Source organism: Carcharodon carcharias, chromosome 30, assembly GCF_017639515.1.
Source record: "Carcharodon carcharias isolate sCarCar2 chromosome 30, sCarCar2.pri, whole genome shotgun sequence".
NCBI classification, from domain to species: domain Eukaryota; kingdom Metazoa; phylum Chordata; class Chondrichthyes; order Lamniformes; family Lamnidae; genus Carcharodon; species Carcharodon carcharias.
Window position 1 is genome coordinate 4693447 of NC_054496.1, and position 23505 is coordinate 4716951.

Here is a 23505-nt window from a genome sequence, read left to right on the forward strand (position 1 = left end):
GACAGTCCCTCAACAGGGTTCAGCTGTGACAGTCTACCTAGAGGAGTCTGCTGTAAAAGGTCTGGAGCTAAAACACACAAACAGTTCAGATTTGGACCTTGGTCCATACAGAGTTCTCTGATCTTTAACCAGGTCAGCAACTTGGTGTGAATTAGCTTCAATGCCTCTGTCTTTGAGAGGAAACTCTCAGGAAAGCATCTTGTTCCTCAGCCCAGTCATTTGGACCTGCTGAAAAGTGCTCCTGTGCTGGGGTACAGGATGGCCCCAATAATCACTGCCTGGATTCACTTGTGTTTGCGCTATGGGTAAGTTATGGAGGTGGCTGATGGCACTATGGGACCACACTTGTCTGTAGGATATGAGGGAGAGCATTGGGCAGGGGGGAGATTTCCTTTTCACTTTCCCTTCTTCCCAGTCAGAATGCACAGGGTGCCCACTCAGCACTTGGCTGTGGTGATGAGTTCCATCAATATTTCTCATTCTCTGGTACCATGTTTACAACAATCCCACATGTTGTTCTGTCATCCTCCCTAATTGTCCTCTTCTGACAATATTAGGGAAGACATTACACACAATCTGCTAGGCAGTGGCCACAGGTTGTAATTAATTGACTGTGATTTATTTATCCATACATTGCTATTTTTTTCTGTTCCACAGTTAACTGCTTGTGTACACGGCTCAGCTGCAATGCTCTATCCCATGTACTGGCAACACATCTACATCCCTGTGCTCCCTCCACATCTCCTTGATTATTGCTGGTAAGAAAACCGTTCCTTTCACTCTTTCCTATTGGCTTAGGAGGCAGAGGTGGTAACCAGCAGACATCTCAGTAATGGCTGGCATTGAGCAGGTGCCAGAGATGAAAGATCAGTGTGTTAACCCTTTATCTTGTTGCCTTACAGTGCTCCAATGCCTTATCTCATAGGGATTCATTGCAGCCTAATGGAGGTGAGTGAGTCAGTATGTGTCGCTATCTCACTAATTGACATTGCTGACAAACTTCTTTCTTCAAACAGTCCAGCCAAACTTCACATCCTGACTATAGTCAAGAAACAAACTTTGACCTTTGGTGAGTCTTCATTGCCTCTGTCTCCTGATAAAACAGTAACATTCTCCTTGTCCTAGGACTTGGTTTTCTTCATGCAACTGTCACACCAGGGTAATAAACAAGGTAGCATAGATAAAGGCAGGATACTGCTCAGAATAAACAGGGATAGAAGAACAAGATTGTGGGTTCTAACCGTTCTACAAGGGTTCCATACATGATTCAGTGACAAAAACAAAAATAAAAATACCTGGAAAAACTCAGCAGGTCTGACAGCATCTGCGCAGAGGAACACAGTTAACGTTTCGAGTCCATATGACTCTTCAACAGAACTAAAGAAAAATAGAAGTGAGGAGATTCATTAAAGGTCACATTATCTTTCACAGTAGAGCGGGAACTTCTCCCAATATTCCTCCCTTCACCACCACAAAAAACATAATCGCATTGCTGTTTATGGGATCTTGCTGTGTACAATATGGCCACCACATATAGCTACATAATATAAGCTACCAAATATCAAAACCCAAGTAATAAGATGAAATATTTTGAGATATGTTGAGGTGACAAGACACTGAACTTGTCCCAAAGGGATTTCTAGTGCTTTATTGTCTGTAGCTTTCCAGTTGAGTGTCTCATTGATGTGAGGATTAGGTTGTGATACAATGGACATTCTCACAGGTCTAGACTGTGGTAACAGAACTGATTGTGAAGAAGCCAGTGGAAGTAGCAACCAAATGTGAGTTCACCCTGAGAGAGCCCTGTCTTTCTCGAAGCAAATGAGAATGCAAAAAATGAAAGTTTGTATCCTTCAGATATCCCTTTCCCTTGCAGAGAGCAAGAAGCAAAGCTCTGGAGGATGTGGTTATATTAAATGTTGACTCAAACACCCTGGAGTCGCCATTCAATGATCTGGAAAAGCTGCCATCAGATGTGGTGAGTTCACAGTGACAAATCAAACCATCACATCCACTCCATGCCTAGAATCACTGAAAGATCGTACATCATCGCCCTTGAAGCAAAACCCCATCAGTGGTGGTCACACTAGTCATTCCCCTGACCCCCACTCCACACACGTCCAGACTATCCTGGAACATATAGCATGGGATTGGGCTGACACCTGGAAATCTTCTTAAGTCCAGAATCCTTCTGTTTAAATTCAGCTGTAATGGGAGATGTTGCTACAGCAGGGGTGGGTGGGTGGGGGGGGGTGGGGGGGGGGGGGGGGGGGGGGGGGGGGAAGAGAGAGAGGGGGGCTTTGGGGAGGCAGGGGACAGGACAGGCGGGGGCTGACAGAGCAGAGTGTTGGCAGGGGATGAATGAAAAGGTGCACCGGCACAAACAGGCAATGCACAATGCAGCACCTTAACTTCAACAACTTGCACTATTCACACTTCCCTGACTAAATATAGGCTTCTGTGATGTTGCAGCATTCGTGAGCAAAACTGGGGCAGCGACATTCGCCTCACTCTGTTCCCAGGAAGGGCAGTGTTAGGACGAATGGTACACAGTGCAGAGAGCAAAGCAATAAACAGTACACATTACAGAGAGTGGTGCAATGAGCAGTACGCAGTACAGGGAGAGGAGCAATGAGCAGTACGCAGTACAGGGAGAGGAGCAATGAGCAGTACGCAGTACAGGGAGAGGAGCAATGAGCAGTACGCAGTACAGGGAGAGGAGCAATGAGCAGTACGCAGTACAGGGAGAGGAGCAATGAGCATTATGCAGTACAGGGAGAGGAGCAATGAGCATTATGCAGTACCGGGAGAGGAGCAATGAGCAGTACGCAGTACAGAGAGAGGAACAATGAGCAGTATGCAGTACAGGGAGAGGAGCATTGAGCAGTATGCAGTATGGGGACCGGTGCAATAAACATTTCACAGCGCGAGTGTAGAGAGCAGAATCATGGTATTGGAACAGGTGCACAGTGTGATATACAGGAACCGGTGTGGAGCCAAGTGCAGAACAGTTCAAGAATCAATGTGAGGGACGCTGTTGTGACGGGAATGGTGAGGGGCACTGTCTGGATAAAGGGACCTAAAATTATTTCAAAAGCCACAGAAGTGGATGCAGGAGATGAGGGTATAAACATGAATTGTGATGGCTGTCCCTCAATGATGTTTCATCATCTGTTTGTTCCGTATACTCCAGGTGTCGATTCTGAAGATGAAGTTAAAGAAGCAGTCAGCAGTGACTGGTGACGTGGTGGCACGGGCCTTTCTCAGGGCACAAGCAGCAATCTTTGGAAGCTACCAGGATGCCCTTAAGTTTAATGCTGTAAGTGTCCACAGCCACTCAGACTCAGCTGCATCTCCTCCACCTGCACCCTGTCTAATGCACACACTGAGTCCCAGTATTCAGCATGGAGAGTTCTCTCCTACACTCACTCGCTACTGAAAGCACCAATCACCAACACCATCACCTGCAAGTTCCCCTCCAAGTCACACACCCTCCTGACTTGGAAATATATTGCCGTTCCTTCACTGTCGCTTGGTCAAAATCCTGGAATTCCCTTCCTGACAGTACTGGGGTGTACTACACCACAAGGACTGCAGCGGTTCAAGAAGGCAGCTCACCACCACCTTCTCAAGGGCAATTAGGGATGGGCAATAAATGCTGGCCCAGCCAGTGACGCCCACATTCCTTGAATGATTGAATTTAAAAAAATCTTTCCCTTAACAGTTCTCATCCCTCTGAGGGCCCTGAAACACCTCAGCTGAGAAATGGGGAAGATAAACCCATACTGTGGGCACGAAGATAGAAAGGAAAGGAGTGAATTGGTAAAAGAGACAATGAAGTAAATTGGAATGTAGTGATTAACTGGTAAAATAGGCTTTTAAATGTCTGCAGATGAGGTGAGGAAAGGGAGACCATTTGGGCAGTGAAGTATTCTGAGAAACAATAAGTCTGAGTAGGAGCTAATGCATGAGTTAATTAACGATTGAGGGAGGAGAGTGTGATAGAGCACATTGGACAGTCAGCAGAGGCACAGGGGAAGAACATTCAGAGACCTCTGACCAATTGTATTGTTGAAATAGAGAGAAACAAGAAAGAATGTGATGGGACAAGAGTGTTTGACCATTAATTCGCTCGTAGATGCTGTTTTAGAGTGAGAGCAGCCTCTCCAGATACATGTACAATGATCAAAATTGTAGAAATTGAATGACTTTCTCTTTAGTTTTAACATGGTGTTAAATTTAAAATTTAGTTTCCTCAATGGCTTAGGGTCAATTATCAGCTGGTATGACGCAGTGCCATCCAAATTGTTGCTGCCCAGATAACTGATCCCACATGGGACAATTGTGGTGCTTCCTATATCAGGTAGAGTTCCTGCTCTCCATCACTACCCCACAGTGTGGCCATTGGTAAAAGAAGGATAGGGTGTCATGGAGAGTACTGAAACTTTATTGATGGCTATAGGAATATCCAGACATGGTATGGGACAAGGCCATGGAGGGCTTTTTTACACATCAAGTTATTGTGATTTGGAATGCACTGTGGAACGGGCAGTGGAAGCCGATTCAGTAAGTGAGGATTAAAAGATAAACACCTACAGGCCTCTGGGAAAGAGCAAAAGAGTGGCTCTTTCAAAGGGCTAGAACAGGTACAATGTCCTCCTTCTATGCTGTTAGCTTTTTCTTTATTCTTTCATGGGATTTGTTACCCATCCCTAATTGCGCTTGAACGGAGTGACTTTCTAGGCCATTTCAGAGTCAACCATGCCGCTGTGAGTCTGGAGTCACATGGAGACCAGACCAAGTAAGGACAGCAGAATTCTTTCCCTAAAGGACATCAGTGAACCAGATGGGTTTTTACAACAATTGATGGCAGTTGTCATTCCTGAGACCAGCTTTATATTAACTGAATTTAAAGTCCATGAGCTGCCGTGGTGGAATATGAACCCATATACCCAGATCATTAGCCTGAGCCTCTGGATTACTAGTCCAATGACATTGCCACTACGCCACCATCACCCTGGTCCCTATGACTGGCAACAGCTTAAGGACCCTAATGAAAAACATGGGAAAATGGAGATAAAAGCAAAAAACTGCGGATGCTGGAAATCCAAAACAAAAATACCTGGAAAAACTCAGCAGATCTGGCAGCATCTGCGGAGAGGAGCAGAGTTAACGTCTGAGTCCGAATGAACCTTCAACAGAACTAAGTAAAAATAGAAGAGAGGTGAAATATAAGCTGATTAAGGGGGGGTCAGGGGGGGTGGCGGGTGGGACAAGTAGAGCTGAATAGAGGACCAGTGATAGGTGGAGATAACCAAAAGATGTCAGAGACAAAAGGACAAAGAGGTGTTGAAGGTGGTGATATTATCTAAGGAATGTGCTAATTAAGGGTAGAAAGCAGGACAAGCAAGGTACAGATAGCCCCAGTGGGGATGGGGTGGGGTGAAGGGATCGAAATAGGCTAAAAGGCAGAGATAAAACAATGGGTGGAAATACATTTAAAAATAATGGAAGTAGGTGGGAAAAGAAAAATCTATATAAATTATTGGAAAAAAAAGGGGGGGAAATCGGAAAGGGGGTGGGGATGGAGGAGAGAGTGCATGATCTAAAATTGTTGAACTCAATATTCAGTCCGGAAGGCTGTGAAGTGTCTAGTGGGAAGATGAGGTGCTGTTCTTCCAGTTTGCGTTGAGCTTCACTGGAACAATGCAGCAGGCCAAGGACGGACATGTGGGCAAGAGAGCAGGGTGGTGTGTTGAAATGGCAAGCGAGAGGGAGGTCTGGGTAATGCTTGCGGACAGACCAAAGGTGTTCTGCAAAGCGGTCACCCAGTCTGCGTTTGGTCTCTCCAATGTAGAGGAAACTGCATTGGGAGCAGCGAATGCAGTAGACTAAATTGAGGGAAGTGCAAGTGAAATGCTGCTTCACTTGAAAGGAGTGTTTGGGCCCTTGGACAGTGAGGAGAGGGGAAGTAAAGGGGCAGGTGTTGCACCTTCTGCGGTTGCATGGGAAGGTGCCGTGGGAGGGGGTTGAGGTGTAGGGGGTGATGGAGGAGTGGACTAGAGTGTCCCGGAGGGAACGATCCCTGCGGAATGCGGCCTTGGGGTGAAGGGAAGATGTATTTGGTGGTTGCATCATGCTGGAGTTGGCGGAAATGGCAGAGGATGATCCTTTGAATGCAGAGGCTGGTGGGGTAATAAGTGAGGAAAAGGGGGACCCTATCATGTTTCTGGGAGGGAGAAGTAGGTGTGAGGGCGGATGCGCGTGAGATGGGCCAGACACGGTTGAGGTCCCATCGTGGATGGAAAACTTCGGTTAAGGAAGAAGGAAGACATGTCAGAGGAACTGTTTTTGAAAGTGGCATCATCAGAACAGATGCAATGGAGGCGAAGGAACTGAGAGAATGCGATGGAGTCCTTACAGGAAGCGGGGTGTGAGGAGCTGTAGTCAAGGTAGCTGTTGGAGTCGGTAGGCTTGTAATGAATATTGGTGGACAGTCTATCTCGAGAAATTGAGACAGAGGTCAAGGAAGTGAAGGGAAGTGTCAGAGATGGACCATGTGAAAATGATGGAGGGGTGGAAATTGGAAGCAAAATTAATAAATTTTTCCAGGTACAGACAAGAGCATGAAGCAGCACCAAGGTAATCATCGATGTACCAGAGAAAGAGTTGTGGGAGGGGGCCGGAGTAGGACTGGAACAAGGAATGTTCCACATACCCCATAAAGAGACAGGCATAGCTGGGGCCCATGCAGGTACCCATAGCCACACCTTTTATTTGGAGGAAGTGAGAGGAGTTGAAGGAGAAATTGTTCAGCGTGAGAACAAGTTCAGCCAGACGGAGAAGAGTAGTGGTGGATGGGGATTGTTCGGGCCTCTGTTCAAGGAAGAAGCGGAGAGACATCAGACCATCCCAGTGGGGGATGGAGGTGTAGAGGGATTGGACGTCCATGGTGAAGAGGAGGCGGTTGGGACAAGGCAACTGGAAATTGTTGATATGATGTAGGGTGTCAGAGGAATCACAGATGTAGGTGGGAAGGGACAGGGGAGAGAGAATGGAGTCAAGATAGCAAGAAATGAGTTCTGTGGGGCAGGAACAAGCTGACATGATCGGTCTGCCGGGACAGTCCTGTTTGTAGATTTTGGGTAGGAGGTAGAAGCGGGCCGTCCGAGGTTGGGAGACTATCAGGTTGGAAGCTGTGGGAGGAAGATCTCCAGAGGAGATGAGGTCAGTGACAGTCCTGGAAACAATGGCTTGATGTTCAGTGGTGGGGTCATGGTCCAGGGGGAGGTAGGAGGAAGTGTCTGCGAGTTGACGCTCAGCCTCTGTGAGGTAGAGGTCAATACGCCAGACAACAACAGCACCACCCTTGTCAGCGGAAAAAGGAGAAACCGTTAATGGAATTTGTTTCCCTGTGTATTTAGGATGAACCAGTCACGTTTTGTGAGGAGACGTTTTTGAATCACAAGTCTACCCTGATGAAGAATTTTCTGCAACATGCAGTGCACCTTCAGCTGTTCAAACAGGTGAGACTTGGTGGGAGCCTGTGTGTCAGGTATGAAACCAGCCATTTGAGGGGGTTTTGCTAAGGCTTCTTGATCAGTTTAATAATCCTTCAATGTCGAGGGTAGATACTCCCAATCCCCTTTCATTCAGCATTCCAAATTTTAGAAAAAACTTGAAAGTTTACAGCTGCGAAAGCACTCAGTCAGCCCAACAAGGCTGTTCCAGGTCTATGCTACAGCTATCCCAAACTAAACCCACTGCCCTGCTCCCTCCCCAGAGCCTTGAATCTATCTCCACTTCAAATATTTATCCAAATTTCCTTTTAAAGATGCAACTGTCTCATCCTCAACCAATCCCTGTGCCAAAACAGCTCTTGCTTCAACAGTCCCTGTGTAATTAAATTTCTCCTAACCCTCTCTCGACTCTTAATATACATTTTAAGTTGGTGGCCATCATCAATGACTCCCCCGCCCCCACCTGCCCTGGCCCCATTCCACTCACTGCGAGCAGTGTATTGCCAATTCACCCCATCCATTAAATTTCCTCTTGTTCAATTTGGTCCATTGGAAATAATTTGTTTAATTCTTCTCTGGTTTGGATTCAGTTTATAGACAATCGTCTGGAAAAGCTTAACCAAGGGAAAGCATTAACGGATATATTCGAGGAGGAAGTCAATCTGGGCGGTTATTCGTCAGGTGAGGGCCTAGGATCCTGAGTTTACTCTCTCATCCAACACAGACACGAAGCTGCTCCCCCCTTCAAAGCTTCTCTTTACCAATAAGCATTAACGTTATGTTCTCCCTCTCTCTCTCCCTCCCTCTCTCCCTCCCCAGGCTGCTCCAGGTCATACCAACTATGGATGCAAAACTTTAAGGTAAATATAAACAACTGTTTCTTTTAGCGATAAAGCCAGATGAGGGTCAAAGTTTGGGACATAGCCAGGGTTGGTGAGAAGATACGATCCAATAACACTGTGATTGGATTTGAAAAGCCTGTGGATTCTAGGAGCAAGAGAAAAATATGAAGGGGAGCAGCTAGGAGGGAGCAGGACCAAAGAGTTAGAGTAACACAGTTAGTCTTTATTTCAACACGGTGAGGATTCAGGGGAAAAGGGAAGAGGGAGAGAGGCCAGAGTGTAGGGAACAAAAGAGAGGGTGAAGTATCAGGAGGAGAGAGAGAGCAGGTGGAGTGTAGGGAGGAGGGAGGGCAGAGTATAGGGAACAGGAGACAGCATAGCAGAGGGGAAGGCATGGGGATGAGGTCCATGGGGTGAAGGTGAAACCAGAGGCTGCTCCTGGAACTGAAGCCTGGAGGAGGTAATAAAGTTATTGAGTTTGAAGGTGAATTTTGAGGGGCCTGTTGGAGTGGGACTATCTAATGTTTTAACGGTTGACTCTGTTTCCAGAAAGGTGGCGGAGCCCTGATTCAGACAGTGAGAACCAAAACCAATCCAGCCATGAAGAACATGTATAAATACGTAAGTACAGAGCTAAAGGGCACTCTCTTCTCTGGGTCAGTGTGACCTCTGAGAGCTAGTATTAATGAGCTGTCTAGACAGGCTGACGGGTTAGTTGTGTTCTCAGCAGGGAGCTGTCAATATTGGGAAATATACCAATTGATGGGACTGAAACTGCTGCGAACAAATAAGACCTCTCATCTTAGGAATTACAGATATCAAACAACTCATACAGAGCTCATACTTGGCAACAATCCTACTGACGCAACTTGTGTCTCTCTTGTGCTCACTATCCAATCAAAGTCACCTGCTATCCTGTATCCTTACCTATATCTTATGGAACCACCCTTCCTTGTCTCTATAACCTTCAGAGATCTTTATTCTCCTCCACTCTGACCTATAAACCATTCCTGATTTTAACGGCTCTGCCATTAGTGACCTTGCCTTCAGCTGCCTGGGCCCCTAAACTCTGGAATTATCTCCCTCCACCTCTCCATTCTCTCCCCCTCTTTCCTTCTTTATGACTCTCCTTAAAACCTACCTCTTTGACCAAGCTTTTGGTCCACCTGCCTTATTATCTCATGTAACTGGTGTCAAATGTTGTTTGCTAACACCCTTGTGAAGCACCACAGGACATTTTAGTCTGTTAAAGCTTGTTAGAGACTCAGTCAGTCTGATATAGCACCAAACCAGAGAAAGAAAGATTGAAAGATTTGGAGATGGGTAGTGATAAAGGGAGAAAGGTGGATATGAGATGGGGAGACAATGATGTTCAAGATGCAGGAATACTCACTTGGTTTGATTGTCTTTCACTTTCAGGCTAAAGGTCAAGCTAAATTGGGCCTGAAGGGGATGAAAAACCGGCTGAAACACAAGGTACCAGCTAATTCCTTCATCATTTATCTTTTTTTCCCACTGGTCTAAATTAGTTCACAGGAATTAGACACAGATGAGGGAGGCCATTCAAGCCTATCCCATTAAACAGACCCTAAACCCCCATCACAACACACAGCAAGTTCCCCTCCAAGCCACTCACCATCCTGACTTGGAAATATATCACCGCTCTTTCACTGTCGCTGGGTCAAAATCCTGGAACTCCAGCACTGTGGGTGTACCTACACCACAGGGACTGCAGCGGTTCAAGAAGGCAGCTCACCACCACCTTCTCAAGGGCAGTTAGGGATAAGCAATAAATGCTGGCCTAGGCAGCAAAGCCCACATCCCATGAACAAGTAAATACAAAAAAAGATTCCATAATTCTCTTTCAAGTTGCCCAGAATGTATTCCAGGATATGATCTCGGTGAGAAATCAGTCCTAAATATTGTCCTAAACTCACATTATGTCTTCAATTAGATTTCAGATGGACCTTTCCATACCCTTACCGATCTTTCTTTGATCATTTCTCTAAGATCCTTTCTCAGATGCCTCTTTATAAGGACTGAAATATTCAAGTTTGCTGTGTTGCTGGAGTAGGGATGTTGCATTACTGATTGAGTAATTTGATTTAAGAAGTATTGTAATATTTTAAAATAAAATATTGCAGAGACTACAGCCTTTGATACTCTGTAATGAACTGAGAAAATAGGAGCAGGAGTAGGCCATTCAGCCCCTAATGGTACTGATTTTAATTAAGCCGCTGCATCAGGCACATCCCCTACCCCCACTGATCCAAACCTACCCTCCTATCCTAGTCCAGTGCCTGGACCTTTCTCTACCTTCCTCTCTTCCAAACTCATCTTGTCCATGGCACCTCCTGCTGCCTTGACTTGCCCGACCTCATATGTCTCCGTTACCACTGAACTGCTGATCACCCAACTTCCCAACTGTCTTCTTGGCCCCCACGCTACCTGACATTGTAAATCTTTTCCAAAGCTATCAATCCCCCTCCCATCATCACCCCACCCCTCAGAAAACCTAGACACCCGCTTCCTTGGTCCTTGCAAATTACCTCCCCGTGGCCAACCTCATTTTCCTCTCCAAAGACATCCAACATGTTGTCACCTCTCAAATATACGCCTATCCTTCTTGAAATTCCATATTTGAGCCAGGTTTCTGCCCCTTGCACAGTAAAGAAGGGCCCCGATCAAAATCACAAATGACATCCTTAGTAATGACCATCGTGTGTTATTTCCCCTTGTCCTCCTTGCATACCAACCACCTCACCATCCAGTACCCCTCCTTCATAGATCACTGTGGGACTGGCCTCTCTTGTTTCCACTCTTAGCCAATCCAGTTGTACTTCTGGAAGGATCAATTCGCTTCCTAATCTACATCATCTGAAGATATAGGTCAGCTTTCACAGGCACGCTGATGACACCCAGCTCTCTCGACTGTTTCACCACCTCTTCACAAACAGTGCCCTCACTAGAATTACATCACCCACCCCAGTACTCTCAGGGTAAACCAGATTGTTCATAACCTCGGTGACCCATTTGACTCCTACTGCATATTCCCTACATCACAAAGACCAGCTAATACCATATCCGTAACATCCCAGCTTCCAGCTCTGCCTCAGCCCATCAGCCTCTGACACCTTCATCCATGTATTTCTCACCTCCATACTTGACTATTCCAATGTTCCCCTTACTGGCCTCCAACTTCCATTAACTTTTGCCTTTGTGTTTGTGTGAGTTTGTGTCTGTGTGTTTGTGTCTGTGTTTATGTTTGTATGTGTCTGTGTGTATGTGTGAGTTTGTGTCTGTGTGTTTGTGTCTGTGTTTACGTTTGTATGTGTCTGTGTGTTTGTGTGAGTTTGTGTTTGTGTGTCTGTGTGTTTGTGTCTGTGTTTATGTTTGTATGTGTCTGTGTGTTTGTGTGAGTTTGTGTCTGTGTGTTTATGTGAGTTTGCTTCTGTGTGTTTGTGTCTGTGTGTTGGTGTGAGTTTGTGTCTGTGTGTTTGTGTCTGTGTTTGTGTGCGTTTGTGTCTGTGTTTGTGTGCGTTTGTGTCTGTGTGTTTGTGTGTGTTTGTGTCTGTGTTTATGTTTGTTTGTGTCTGTGTGTTGGTATCTGTGTTTATATTTGTATGTGTCTGTGTGAGTTTGTGTGTGTGAGTTTGTGTCTGTGTTTTGTTTGTATGTGTCTGTGTGTTTGTGTGAGTTTGTGTCTGTGTGTTTGTGTGAGTTTGTGATGTGTGTTTGTGTCTGTGTTTTGTTTGTGTCTGTGTTTTGTTTGTGTCTGTGTGTTTGTGTGAGTTTGTGTCTGTGTGTTTGTGTCTGTGTTTTGTTTCTGTGTGTTTGTGTCTGTGTGTTTGTTTGTATGTTTGTGTGAGTTGGTGTCTGTGTGTTTGTGTTTGTATGTGTTTGTGTGTGTTTGTGTCTGTGTTTTGTTTGTATGTGTCTGTGTGTTTGTGTGAGATTGTGTCTGTGTGTTTGTTTGTATGTTTGTGTGAGTTTGTGTCTGTGTGTTTGTGTTTGTATGTGTTTGTGTCTGTGTTTTGTTTGTATGTGTCTGTATGTTTGTGTGAGTTTGTGTCTGTGTGTTTGTGTGCGTTTGTGTCTGTGTGTTTGTGTGCGTTTGTGTCTGTGGGTTTGTGTGTGTTTGTGTCTGTGGGTTTGTTTGTATGTGTCTGTGTGTTTGTGTGAGTTTGTGTCTGTGTTTTGTTTGTATGTGTCTGTGTGTTTGTGTGAGTTTGTGTCTGTGTATTTGTGTGAGTTTGTGTCTGTGGGTTTGTTTGTATGTGTCTGTGTGTTTGTGTGAGTTTGTGTCTGTGTTTTGTTTGTATGTGTCTGTGTGTTTGTGTGAGTTTGTGTCTGTGTTTTGTTTGTATGTGTCTGTGTGTTTGTGTGAGTTTGTGTCTGTGTATTTGTGTGAGTTTGTGTCTGTGTGTTTGTGTCTATGTTTTGTTTGTATGTGTCTGTGTGTTTGTGTGAGCTTGTGTCTGTGTGTTTGTGTCTGTGTTTTGTTTGTATGTGTCTGTGTGTTTGTGTGAGTTTGTGTCTGTGTTTATGGTTGTATGTGTCTGTGTGTTTGTGTGAGTTTGTGTTTGTGTGTTTGTTTGGATGTTTGTGTGAGTTGGTGTCTGTGTGTTTGTGTTTGTATGTGTTTGTGTCTGTGTTTTGTTTGTATGTGTCTGTGTGTTTGTGTGAGTTTGTGTCTGTGTTTATGTTTGTATGTGTCTGTGTGTTTGTGTCTGTGTTTTGTTTGTTTGTGTCTGTGTGTTTGTGTGAGTTTGTGTCTGTGTGTTTGTGTCTGTGTTTTGTTTGTATGTGTCTGTGTGTTTGTGTCTGTGTTTTGTTTGTGTCTGTGTGTTTGTGTGAGTTTGTATCTGTGTGTTTGTTTGTATGTTTGTGTGAGTTGGTGTCTGTGTGTTTGTGTTTGTATGTGTTTGTGTGTGTTTGTGTCTGTGTGTTTGTTTGTATGTTTGTGTGAGTTGGTGTCTGTGTGTTTGTGTTTGTATGTGTTTGTATGTGTTTGTGTCTGTGTTTTGTTTGTATGTGTCTGTGTGTTTGTGTGAGTTTGTGTCTGTGTGTTTGTGTCTGTGTTTTGTTTATGTGTGTGTGTGTTTGTGTCTGTGTTTTGTTTGTTTGTGTCTGTGTGTTTGTGTGAGTTTGTGTCTGTGTGTTTGTTTGTATGTTTGTGTGAGTTGGTGTCTGTGTGTTTGTGTTTGTATGTGTTTGTGTCTGTGTTTTGTTTGTATGTTTCTGTGTGTTTGTGTGAGTTTGTGTTTGTGTGAGTTTGTGTGAGTTTGTGTCTGTGTGTTTGTTTGCATGTTTGTGTGAGTTGTTGTCTGTGTGTTTGTGTTTGTGTGTGTTTGTGTGTGTTTGTGTCTGTGTGCTTGTTTGTATGTTTGTGTGAGTTGGTGTCTGTGTGTTTGTGTTTGTATGTGTTTGTGTCTGTGTTTTGTTTGTCTGTGTCTGTGTGTTTGTGTGAGTTTGTGTTTGTGTGAGTTTGTGTCTGTGTGTTTGCATGTTTGTGTGAGTTTGTGTCTGTGTGTTTGTTTGCATGTTTGTGTGAGTTGGTGTCTGTGTGTTTGTGTTTGTATGTGTTTGTGTGAGTTTGTGTCTGTGTGTTTGTGTGAGTTTGTGTCTGTGTGTTTGTGTGAGTTGGTGTCTGTGTGTTTGTGTGAGTTTGTGTCTGTGTGTTTGTGTGAGTTTGTGTCTGTGTGTTTGTGTGACTTTGTGTCTGTGTGTTTGTGTTTGTATGTGTTTGTGTGAGTTTGTGTCTGTGTGTTTGTGTGAGTTTGTGTCTGTGTGTTTGAGTGAGTTGGTGTCTGTGTGCTTGAGTGAGTTGGTGTCTGTGTGTTTGTGTGAGTTTGTGTCTGTGTGTTTGTGTTTGTATGTGTTTGTGTCTGTGTGTTTGTGTTTGTATGTGTTTGTGTCTGTGTGTTTGTGTGAGTTGGTGTCTGTGTGTTTGTGTGAGTTTGTGTCTGTGTGTTTGTGTGAGTTGGTGTCTGTGTGTTTGTGTGAGTTTGTGTCTGTGTGTTTGTGTGAGTTTGTGTCTGTGTGTTTGTGTGAGTTGGTGTCTGTGTGTTTGTGTTTGTTTGTGTTTGTGTGAGTTTGTGTCTGTGTGTTTGTGTGAGTTGGTGTCTGTGTGTTTGTGTTTGTATGTGTTTGTGTGAGTTTGTGTCTGTGTGTTTGTGTGAGTTGGTGTCTGTGTCTTTGTGTTTGTATGTGTTTGTGTGTGTTTGTGTCTGTGTGTTTGTGTGAGTTGGTGTCTCTGTGTTTGTGTTTGTATGTGTTTATGTGTGTTTGTGTCTGTGTGTTTGTGTGAGTTGGTGTCTGTGTGTTTGTGTGAGTTGGTGTCTGTGTGTTTGTGTGAGTTTGTGTCTGTGTGTTTGTGTGGGTTGGTGTCTGTGTGATTGTGTGAGTTTGTGTCTGTGTGAGTTGGTGTCTGTGTGTTTGTGTGAGTTGGTGTCTGTGTGTTTATGTTTGTATGTGTTTGTGTGAGTTTGTGTCTGTGTGTTTGTGTGAGTTGGTGTCTGTGTGTTTGTGTTTGTATGTGTTTGTGTGAGTTTGTGTCTGTGTGTTTGTGTGAGTTTGTGTCTGTGTCTTTGTGTTTGTATGTGTTTGTGTGTGTTTGTGTCTCTGTGATTGTGTTTGTATGTGTTTGTGTGAGTTAGTGTCTCTGTGTTTGTGTTTGTTTAAGTTAGTGTCTCTGTGATTGTGTTTGTATGTGTTTGTGTGAGTTTGTGTCTGTGTGTTTGTGTGAGTTGGTGTCTGTGTGTTTGTGTGAGTTTGTGTCTGTGTGTTTGTGTGAGTTGGTGTCTGTGTGTTTGTGTTTGTTTGTGTTTGTGTGAGTTTGTGTCTGTGTGTTTGTGTGAGTTGGTGTCAGTGTGTTTGTGTTTGTATGTGTTTGTGTGAGTTTGTGTCTGTGTGTTTGTGTGAGTTGGTGTCTGTGTCTTTGTGTTTGTATGTGTTTGTGTGTGTTTGTGTCTGTGTGTTTGTGTGAGTTGGTGTCTCTATGTTTGTGTTTGTATGTGTTTATGTGTGTTTGTGTCTGTGTGTTTGTGTGAGTTGGTGTCTGTGTGTTTGTGTGAGTTTGTGTCTGTGTGTTTGTGTGGGTTGGTGTCTGTGTGATTGTGTGAGTTTGTGTCTGTGTGTTTGTGTGAGTTGGTGTCTGTGTGTTTGTGTGAGTTGGTGTCTGTGTGTTTATGTTTGTATGTGTTTGTGTGAGTTTGTGTCTGTGTGTTTGTGTGAGTTGGTGTCTGTGTGTTTGTGTTTGTATGTGTTTGTGTGAGTTTGTGTCTGTGTGTTTGTGTGCGTTTGTGTCTGTGTCTTTGTGTTTGTATGTGTTTGTGTGTGTTTGTGTCTCTGTGATTGTGTTTGTATGTGTTTGTGTGAGTTAGTGTCTCTGTGTTTGTGTTTGTTTAAGTTAGTGTCTCTGTGATTGTGTTTGTATGTGTTTGTGTGAGTTTGTGTCTGTGTGTTTGTGTGAGTTTGTGTCTGTGTGTTTGTGTTTGTATGTGTTTGTGTGAGTTTGTGTCTGTGTGTTTGTGTGAGTTGGTGTCTGTGTGTTTGTGTGAGTTTGTGTCTGTGTGTTTGTGTGAGTTGGTGTCTGTGTGTTTGTGTGAGTTTGTGTCTGTGTGTTTGTGTGAGTTGGTGTCTGTGTGTTTGTGTTTGTTTGTGTTTGTGTGAGTTTGTGTCTGTGTGTTTGTGTGAGTTTGTGTCTGTGTGTTTGTGTGAGTTGGTGTCAGTGTGTTTGTGTTTGTATGTGTTTGTGTGAGTTTGTGTCTGTGTCTTTGTGTGAGTTGGTGTCTGTGTCTTTGTGTTTGTATGTGTTTGTGTGTGTTTGTGTCTGTGTGTTTGTGTGAGTTGGTGTCTCTGTGTTTGTGTTTGTGTGAGTTGGTGTCTCTGTGTTTGTGTTTGTATGTGTTTGTGTGTGTTTGTGTCTGTGTGTTTGTGTGAGTTTGTGTCTGTGTGTTTGTGTGAGTTTGTGTCTGTGTGTTTGTGTGAGTTGGTGTCTGTGTGTTTGTGTGAGTTTGTGTCTGTGTCTTTGTGTTTGTATGTGTTTGTGTGAGTTTGTGTCTGTGTGTTTGTGTGAGTTGGTGTCTGTGTGTTTGTGTGAGTTTGTGTCTGTGTGTTTGTGTGAGTTGGTGTCTGTGTGTTTGTGTGAGTTTGTGTCTGTGTGTTTGTGTGAGTTGGTGTCTGTGTGTTTGTGTGAGTTTGTGTCTGTGTGTTTGTGTGAGTTGGTGTCTGTGTGTTTGTGTTTGTTTGTGTTTGTGTGAGTTTGTGTCTGTGTGTTTGTGTGAGTTGGTGTCTGTGTGTTTGTGTTTGTATGTGTTTGTGTGAGTTTGTGTCTGTGTGTTTGTGTGAGTTGGTGTCTGTGTCTTTGTGTTTGTATGTGTTTGTGTGTGTTTGTGTCTGTGTGTTTTTGTGAGTTGGTGTCTGTGTGTTTGTGTGAGTTGGTGTCTGTGTGTTTATGTTTGTATGTGTTTGTGTGAGTTTGTGTCTGTGTGTTTGTGTGCGTTTGTGTCTGTGTCTTTGTGTTGGTATGTGTTTGTGTGTGTTTGTGTCTGTGTGTTTGTGTGAGTTGGTGTCTCTGTGTTTGTGTTTGTATGTGTTTGTGTGTGTTTGTGTCTGTGTGTTTGTTTGTATGTTTGTGTGAGTTGGTGTCTCTGTGTTTGTGTTTGTATGGCCAGAATTTTGCCCTTGGTGGGTGGGCGGACTCCACTGGCTTGGCGGTGAGCGGGCAGCCAAACTCCGCCGCCAAAACGGAGCCGGCCACCGTTTTATATGGGCAGGTCAATTAAAGCCCGCCCAGTGGCCTGCCCAACAGGAAGCACTATGCGCTATGCACTTCCTGTGTGGGGGGTGGAGGGATTCCCCATCCGTCAAAGTGCGCTCTTTCACATGCGCATGAATGAGTGCACTGCTTCCTGAGACTAAGTGCTGTCTCAGGGAGAGCGCTGAATGTTTTAAAAACTTTTAAAATAGAGAAAGAAAAACATTATTAACATGTCCCCCTCATGTGACACTGTCACACAAGATGGGACATGTTAATAAATATGAGTCAAACTTTAATAAACTTTTTAAAAACTGAGATGAAACCTCATCCCATCAGTGGATGAGCTTGTATTGTTTTTCAGAAGCCCACTGGGGTTCCTGTCCCGCCCACTGGGGTTCCTGTCCCGCCCACTGGGGTTCCTGTCCCGCCCACTGGGGTTCCTGTCCCGCCCACTGGGGTTCCTGTCCCGCCCACTGGGGTTCCTGTCCTGCCCACTGGGGATCTTGTCCCGCCCACTAGGGATCCTGTCCCGCCCACTGGGGATCCTGTCCCGCCCACTGGGGTTCCTGTTCCGCCCACTGGGGTTCCTGGCCTGCCCACTGGGGTTCCTGGCCCGCCCACTGAGGATCCTGTCCCGCCCACTGGGGATCCTGTCCCGCCCACTGGGGATCCTGTCCCGCCCACTGGGGATCCTGTCCCGCCCACTGGGGATCCTGTCCCGCCCACTGGGGATCCTGTCCCGCCCACTGGAGCTCCTGTCCCGCCCACTGGGGTTCCTGTCCCGCCCACTGGTGTTCCTGTCCTGCCCACTGGTGTTCCTGTCCCGCCCACCGGGGATCCTGTCCCGCCCACTGGGGATCCTGTTCCGCCCACTGGGGTTCCTGTCCCGCCCACTGGGGTTCCTGGCCCGCCCACTGGGGATCCTGTCCCGCCCACTAGGGATCCTGTCCCGCCCACTGGGGATCCTGTCCCGCCCACTGGGGATCCTGTCCCGCCCACTGAGGTTCCTGTCCCGCCCACTGGGGATCCTGGCCCGCCCACTGGGGATGTTGGCCCGCCCACTGGGGTTCCTGTCCAACCCACTCGGGTTCCTGCCCCGCCCACTGGGGTTCCTGTCCAACCCACTCGGGTTCCTGTCCCGCCCACTGGGGTTCCTGTCCCGCCCACTGAGGTTCCTGTCCCACCCACTGGGGATCCTGCCCCGCCCACTGGGGCTCCTGTCCTGCCCACTGGGGATCCTGGCCTGCCCGCTGGGGTTCCTGTCCCGCCCACTGGGGATCCTGTCCCACACACTCGGGTTCCTGTCCCGCCCACTGGGGTTCCTGTCCCGCCCACTGAGGTTCCTGTCCCACCCACTGGGGATCCTGCCCCGCCCACTGGGGCTCCTGTCCCACCCACTGGGGATCCTGCCCCGCCCACTGGGGCTCCTGTCCCGCCCACTGGGGCTCCTGGCCCGCCCACTGGGGCTCCTGTCCCGCCCACTGGGGATCTTGTCCCGCCCACTGGGGATCCTGTCCTGCCCACTGGGGATCCTGTCCTGCCCACTGGGGATCCTGGCCCACCCACTGGGGATACTGCCCCGCCCACTGGGGTTCCTGTCCCACCCACTGGGGATCCTGTCCCGCCCACTGGGGATCTTGTCCCGCCCACTGGGGATCCTGTCCTGCCCACTGGGGATCCTGTCCTGCGCACTGGGGATCCTGGCCTACCCACTGGGGTTCCTGCCCCGCCCACTGGGGTTCCTGTCCCGCCCACTGAGGTTCCTGTCCCACCCACTGGGGATTCTGCCCCACCCACTGGGGCCCCTGTCCCGCCCACTGGGGCTCCTGTCCTGCCCAATGGGGCTCCTGGCCTGCCCACTGGGGATTCACAGTGATTTTCATAAGAACACAAGAACTAGGAGCAGGGTTGGTTCAAAAGGCTGCTTGAGCCTGCTCCACCATTAAATGTTATTGCAGCTCAACTCCATTTTCCCATCCTATCACCCTATCCCTTAGTGCCGAAATATACATGGATTTCCATCTTGAACATATCAAGATGGAGAACAACAGACTCAGTGCAACTATTAATCTGGGAAATGCACAAACAAGGTGCATGTGAATTACAAACTCACCTCTTCACTACTTGGTAATGATGTTAAATGAGCTTTACACTGGCCCCATGCTGAAATCTAGTCATTCTCTGATAGGTATTCTTAATGCAATAATTAGCAAATTTAGAATGAAAAATACCCTCCGCTTCACTGTAAGGCTGAGCCGGCCTTAAAGTTGGACGGGCAGGTCTTTCAATGAGCTTAATGATCTTGTCAATGGCCTCAATTGGCCATTGATAGGTTGGCGGGCAAACAGCTGATTTTGCTGTTTAAATGGACCAGGATGACATCAGGGTTCCTCCCAACGTCATCCCACGTCATTCTCCCATTGGCGAGCAGGCCCCGCCCCCAAATCACCAACAGGAAAATTCTGGCCTATGTGTTTGTGTGAGTTAGTGTCTCTGTGATTGTGTTTGTATGTGTTTGTGTGAGTTAGTGTCTCTGTGTTTGTGTTTGTTTAAGTTAGTGTCTCTGTGATTGTGTTTGTATGTGTTTGTGTGAGTTAGTGTCTCTGTGTTTGTGTGAGTTGGTGTCTCTGTGTTTGTGTGAGTTGGTGTCTGTGTGTTTGTGTGAGTTGATGTCTGTGTGTTTGTGTGAGTTGGTGTCTGTGTGTTTGTGTGAGTTGGTGTCTGTGTGTTTATGTTTGTATGTGTTTGTGTGAGTTTGTGTCTGTGTGTTTGTGTGAGTTTGTGTCTGTGTCTTTGTGTTTGTATGTGTTTGTGTGTGTTTGTGTCTGTGTGTTTGTGTGAGTTGGTGCCTCTGTATTTGTGTTTGTGTGTGTTTGTGTCTGTGTGTTTGTTTGTATGTTTGTGTGAGTTGGTGTCTCTGTGTTTGTGTTTGTATGGCCAGAATTTTGCCCTTGGTGGGTGGGCGGACTCCACTGGCTTGGCGGTGAGCGGGCAGCCAAACTCCGCCGCCAAAACGGAGCCGGCCACCGTTTTATATGGGCAGGTCAATTAAAGCCCGCCCAGTGGCCTGCCCAACAGGAAGCACTATGCGCTATGCACTTCCTGTGTGGGGGGTGGAGGGATTCCCCATCCGTCAAAGTGCGCTCTTTCACATGCGCATGAATGAGTGCACTGCTTCCTGAGACTAAGTGCTGTCTCAGGGAGAGCGCTGAATGTTTTAAAAACTTTTAAAATAGAGAAAGAAAAACATTATTAACATGTCCCCCTCATGTGACACTGTCACACAAGATGGGACATGTTAATAAATATGAGTCAAACTTTAATAAACTTTTTAAAAACTGAGATGAAACCTCATCCCATCAGTGGATGAGCTTTTATTGTTTTTCAGAAGCCCACTGGGGTTCCTGTCCCGCCCACTGGGGTTCCTGTCCCGCCCACTGGGGTTCCTGTCCCGCCCACTGGGGTTCCTGTCCCGCCCACTGGGGATCTTGTCCCGCCCACTGGGGATCTTGTCCCGCCCACTGGGGATCCTGTCCCGCCCACTGGGGATCCTGTCCTGCCCACTGGGGTTCCTGTTCCGCCCACTGGGGTTCCTGGCCTGCCCACTGGGCTTCCTGTCCCGCCCACTGGGGTTCCTGTCCTGCCCACTGGTGTTCCTGTCCCGCCCACTGGTGTTCCTGTCCCGCCCACTGGGGATCCTGTCCCGCCCACTGGTGTTCCTGTCCCGCCCACTGGTGTTCCTGTCTCGCCCACTGGGGTTCCTGGCCCGCCCACTGGGGCTCCTGTCCCGCCCACTGGGGATCCTGTCCCGCCCACTGGGGATCTTGTCCCGCCCACTGGGGATCTTGTCCCGCCCACTGGGGATCCTGTCCCGCCCACTGGGGATCCTGTCCTGCCCACTGGGGATCCTGGCCTGCGCACTGGGGATCCTGGCCTACCCACTGGGGTTCCTGCCCCGCCCACTGGGGTTCCTGTCCCGCCCACTGAGGTTCCTGTCCCACCCACTGGGGATCCTGCCGCGCCCACTGGGGCCCCTGTCCCGCCCACTGGGGCTCCTGTCCTGCCCAATGGGGCTCCTGGCCTGCCCACTGGGGATTCACAGTGATTTTCATAAGAACACAAGAACTAGGAGCAGGGTTGGACCAAAAGGCTGCTTGAGCCTGCTCCACCATTAAATGTTATTGCAGCTCAACTCCATTTTCCCATCCTATCACCCTATCCCTTAGTGCCGAACTATACATGGATTTCCATCTTGAACATATCAAGATGGAGAACAACAGACTCAGTGCAACTATTAATCTGGGAAATGCACAAACAAGGTGCATGTGAATTACAAACTCACCTCTTCACTACTTGGTAATGATGTTAAATGAGCTTTACACTGGCCCCATGCTGAAATCTAGTCATTCTCTGATAGGTATTCTTAATGCAATAATTAGCAAATTTAGAATGAAAAATACCCTCCGCTTCACTGTAAGGCTGAGCCGGCCTTAAAGTTGGACGGGCAGGTCTTTCAATGAGCTTAATGATCTTGTCAATGGCCTCAATTGGCCATTGATAGGTTGGCGGGCAAACAGCTGATTTTGCTGTTTAAATGGACCAGGATGACATCAGGGTTCCTCCCAACGTCATCCCACGACATTCTCCCATCGGCGAGCAGGCCCCGCCCCCAAATCACCAACAGGAAAATTCTGGCCTATGTGTTTGTGTGAGTTAGTGTCTCTGTGTTTGTGTTTGTATGTGTTTGTGTGAGTTAGTGTCTCTGTGTTTGTGTTTGTTTAAGTTAGTGTCTCTGTGATTGTGTTTGTATGTGTTTGTATGAGTTAGTGTCTCTGTGTTTGTGTTTGTATGAGTTAGTGTTGCTGTGGTTGTGTTTGTATGTGTTTGTGTGAGTTAGTGTCTCTGCGTTTGTGTTTGTATGTGTTTGTGTGAGTTAGTGTCTCTGCGTTTGTGTTTGTATGTGTTTGTGTGAGTTAGTGTCTCTGTTTGTGTGAGTTAGTGTCTCTGTGATTGTGTTTGTATGTGTTTGTGTGAGTTAGTGTCTCTGCGTTTGTGTTTGTGTGAGTTAGTGTCTCTGTGTTTGTGTTTGTACGTGTTTGTGTGAGTTAGTGTCTCTGTGTTTGTGTTTGTATGTGTTTGTGTGAGTTAGTGTCTCTGTGTTTGTGTTTGTGTGAGTTAGTGTCTCTGTGTTTGTGTTTGTACGTGTTTGTGTGAGTTAGTGTCTCTGTGTTTGTGTTTGTACGTGTTTGTGTGAGTTAGTGTCTCTGTGTTTGTGTTTGTGTGAGTTAGTGTCTCTGTGTTTGTGTTTGTACGTGTTTGTGTGAGTTAGTGTCTCTGTGTTTGTGTTTGTACGTGTTTGTGAGTTAGTGTCTCTGTGTTTGTATGTGTTTTTGTCTGTGTGTGTTTTTGTCTGTGTGTGTTTTTGTCTGTGTGTGTTTTTGTCTGTGTGTGTTTTTGTCTGTGTGTGTTTTTGTCTGTGTGTGTTTGTGTCTGTGTGTTTGTGTCTGTGTGTTTGTATGTATCTGTGTTTGTGTCTGTGCGTTTGTGTTTGTATGTATCTGTGTTTGTGTCGGGTGAGTTTGTGTCGGGTGAGTTTGTGTTTGTATGTATCTGTGTTTGTGTCTGGTGAGTTTGTGTCGGGTGAGTTTGTGTTTGTATGTATGTGAGTTTGTGTCGGGGTGAGTTTGTGTCGGGGTGAGTTTGTGTCGGGGTGAGTTTGTGTCGGGGTGAGTTTGTGTCGGGGTGAGTTTGTGTCGGGTGCGATTGTGTTTGTATATGTTTGTGTCGGGTGAGTTTGTGTCTGTGTGTTTGTGTGAGTTTGTGTCTGTGTTGTGTGCTTGTGAGTTTGTGTCGGGTGAGTTTGTGTCGGGTGAGTTTGTGTCGGGGTGAGTTTGTGTCGGGTGCGATTGTGTTTGTATATGTTTGTGTCTGTGTGTTTGTGTCGGGTGAGTTTGTGTCTGTGTGTTTGTGTGAGTTTGTGTCTGTGTTGTGTGTTTGTGAGTTTGTGTCGGGTGAGTTTGTGTTTGTGTCTGTGTGTTTTTGAGTTTGTGTCGGGTGAGTTTGTGTCGGGTGAGTTTGTGTTTATATGTGTTTGTGTCGGGTGTGTCTATGTTTGTATGTGTTTGTGTCGGGTGAGTTTGTGTCGGGTGTGTCTGTGTTTGTGTGAGTTTGTGTCTGTAGGCAGAATCTTCGGGTTGGCGAGCAGGGGAGGGTCCTTCTTACTGATGTGTGAAATGACACGCGGTGACAGTGGGCATGCATCCCGACGTTACCACACGTCATTTAGAACTTGAGTTCGGCGGGTGCGCACTGGAGTTGGCTGTACACCCCCTGAACTGTCAAAGGCCTATTAAGGCCATTTAAATAGTATTAAACGAAG

General features: G+C 46.6%; 1 protein-coding gene across 2 annotated transcripts in view; it reads left to right on the plus strand.

Moving 5' to 3' along the window:
* The window catches only part of LOC121271430 (DENN domain-containing protein 1B-like), a 69405-nt gene that overhangs the window by 31978 nt on the left and 13922 nt on the right, over positions 1 to 23505 (plus strand). For both annotated transcript variants that reach the window (XM_041177436.1, XM_041177437.1), the window contains 9 exons: positions 658 to 758; positions 903 to 948; positions 1877 to 1978; positions 3194 to 3319; positions 7425 to 7526; positions 8111 to 8201; positions 8340 to 8380; positions 8912 to 8983; positions 9782 to 9838. In XM_041177436.1, coding sequence (XP_041033370.1) covers positions 658 to 758; positions 903 to 948; positions 1877 to 1978; positions 3194 to 3319; positions 7425 to 7526; positions 8111 to 8201; positions 8340 to 8380; positions 8912 to 8983; positions 9782 to 9838 — 738 coding nt within the window. The remainder of the gene's footprint in view (positions 1 to 657; positions 759 to 902; positions 949 to 1876; positions 1979 to 3193; positions 3320 to 7424; positions 7527 to 8110; positions 8202 to 8339; positions 8381 to 8911; positions 8984 to 9781; positions 9839 to 23505) is intronic.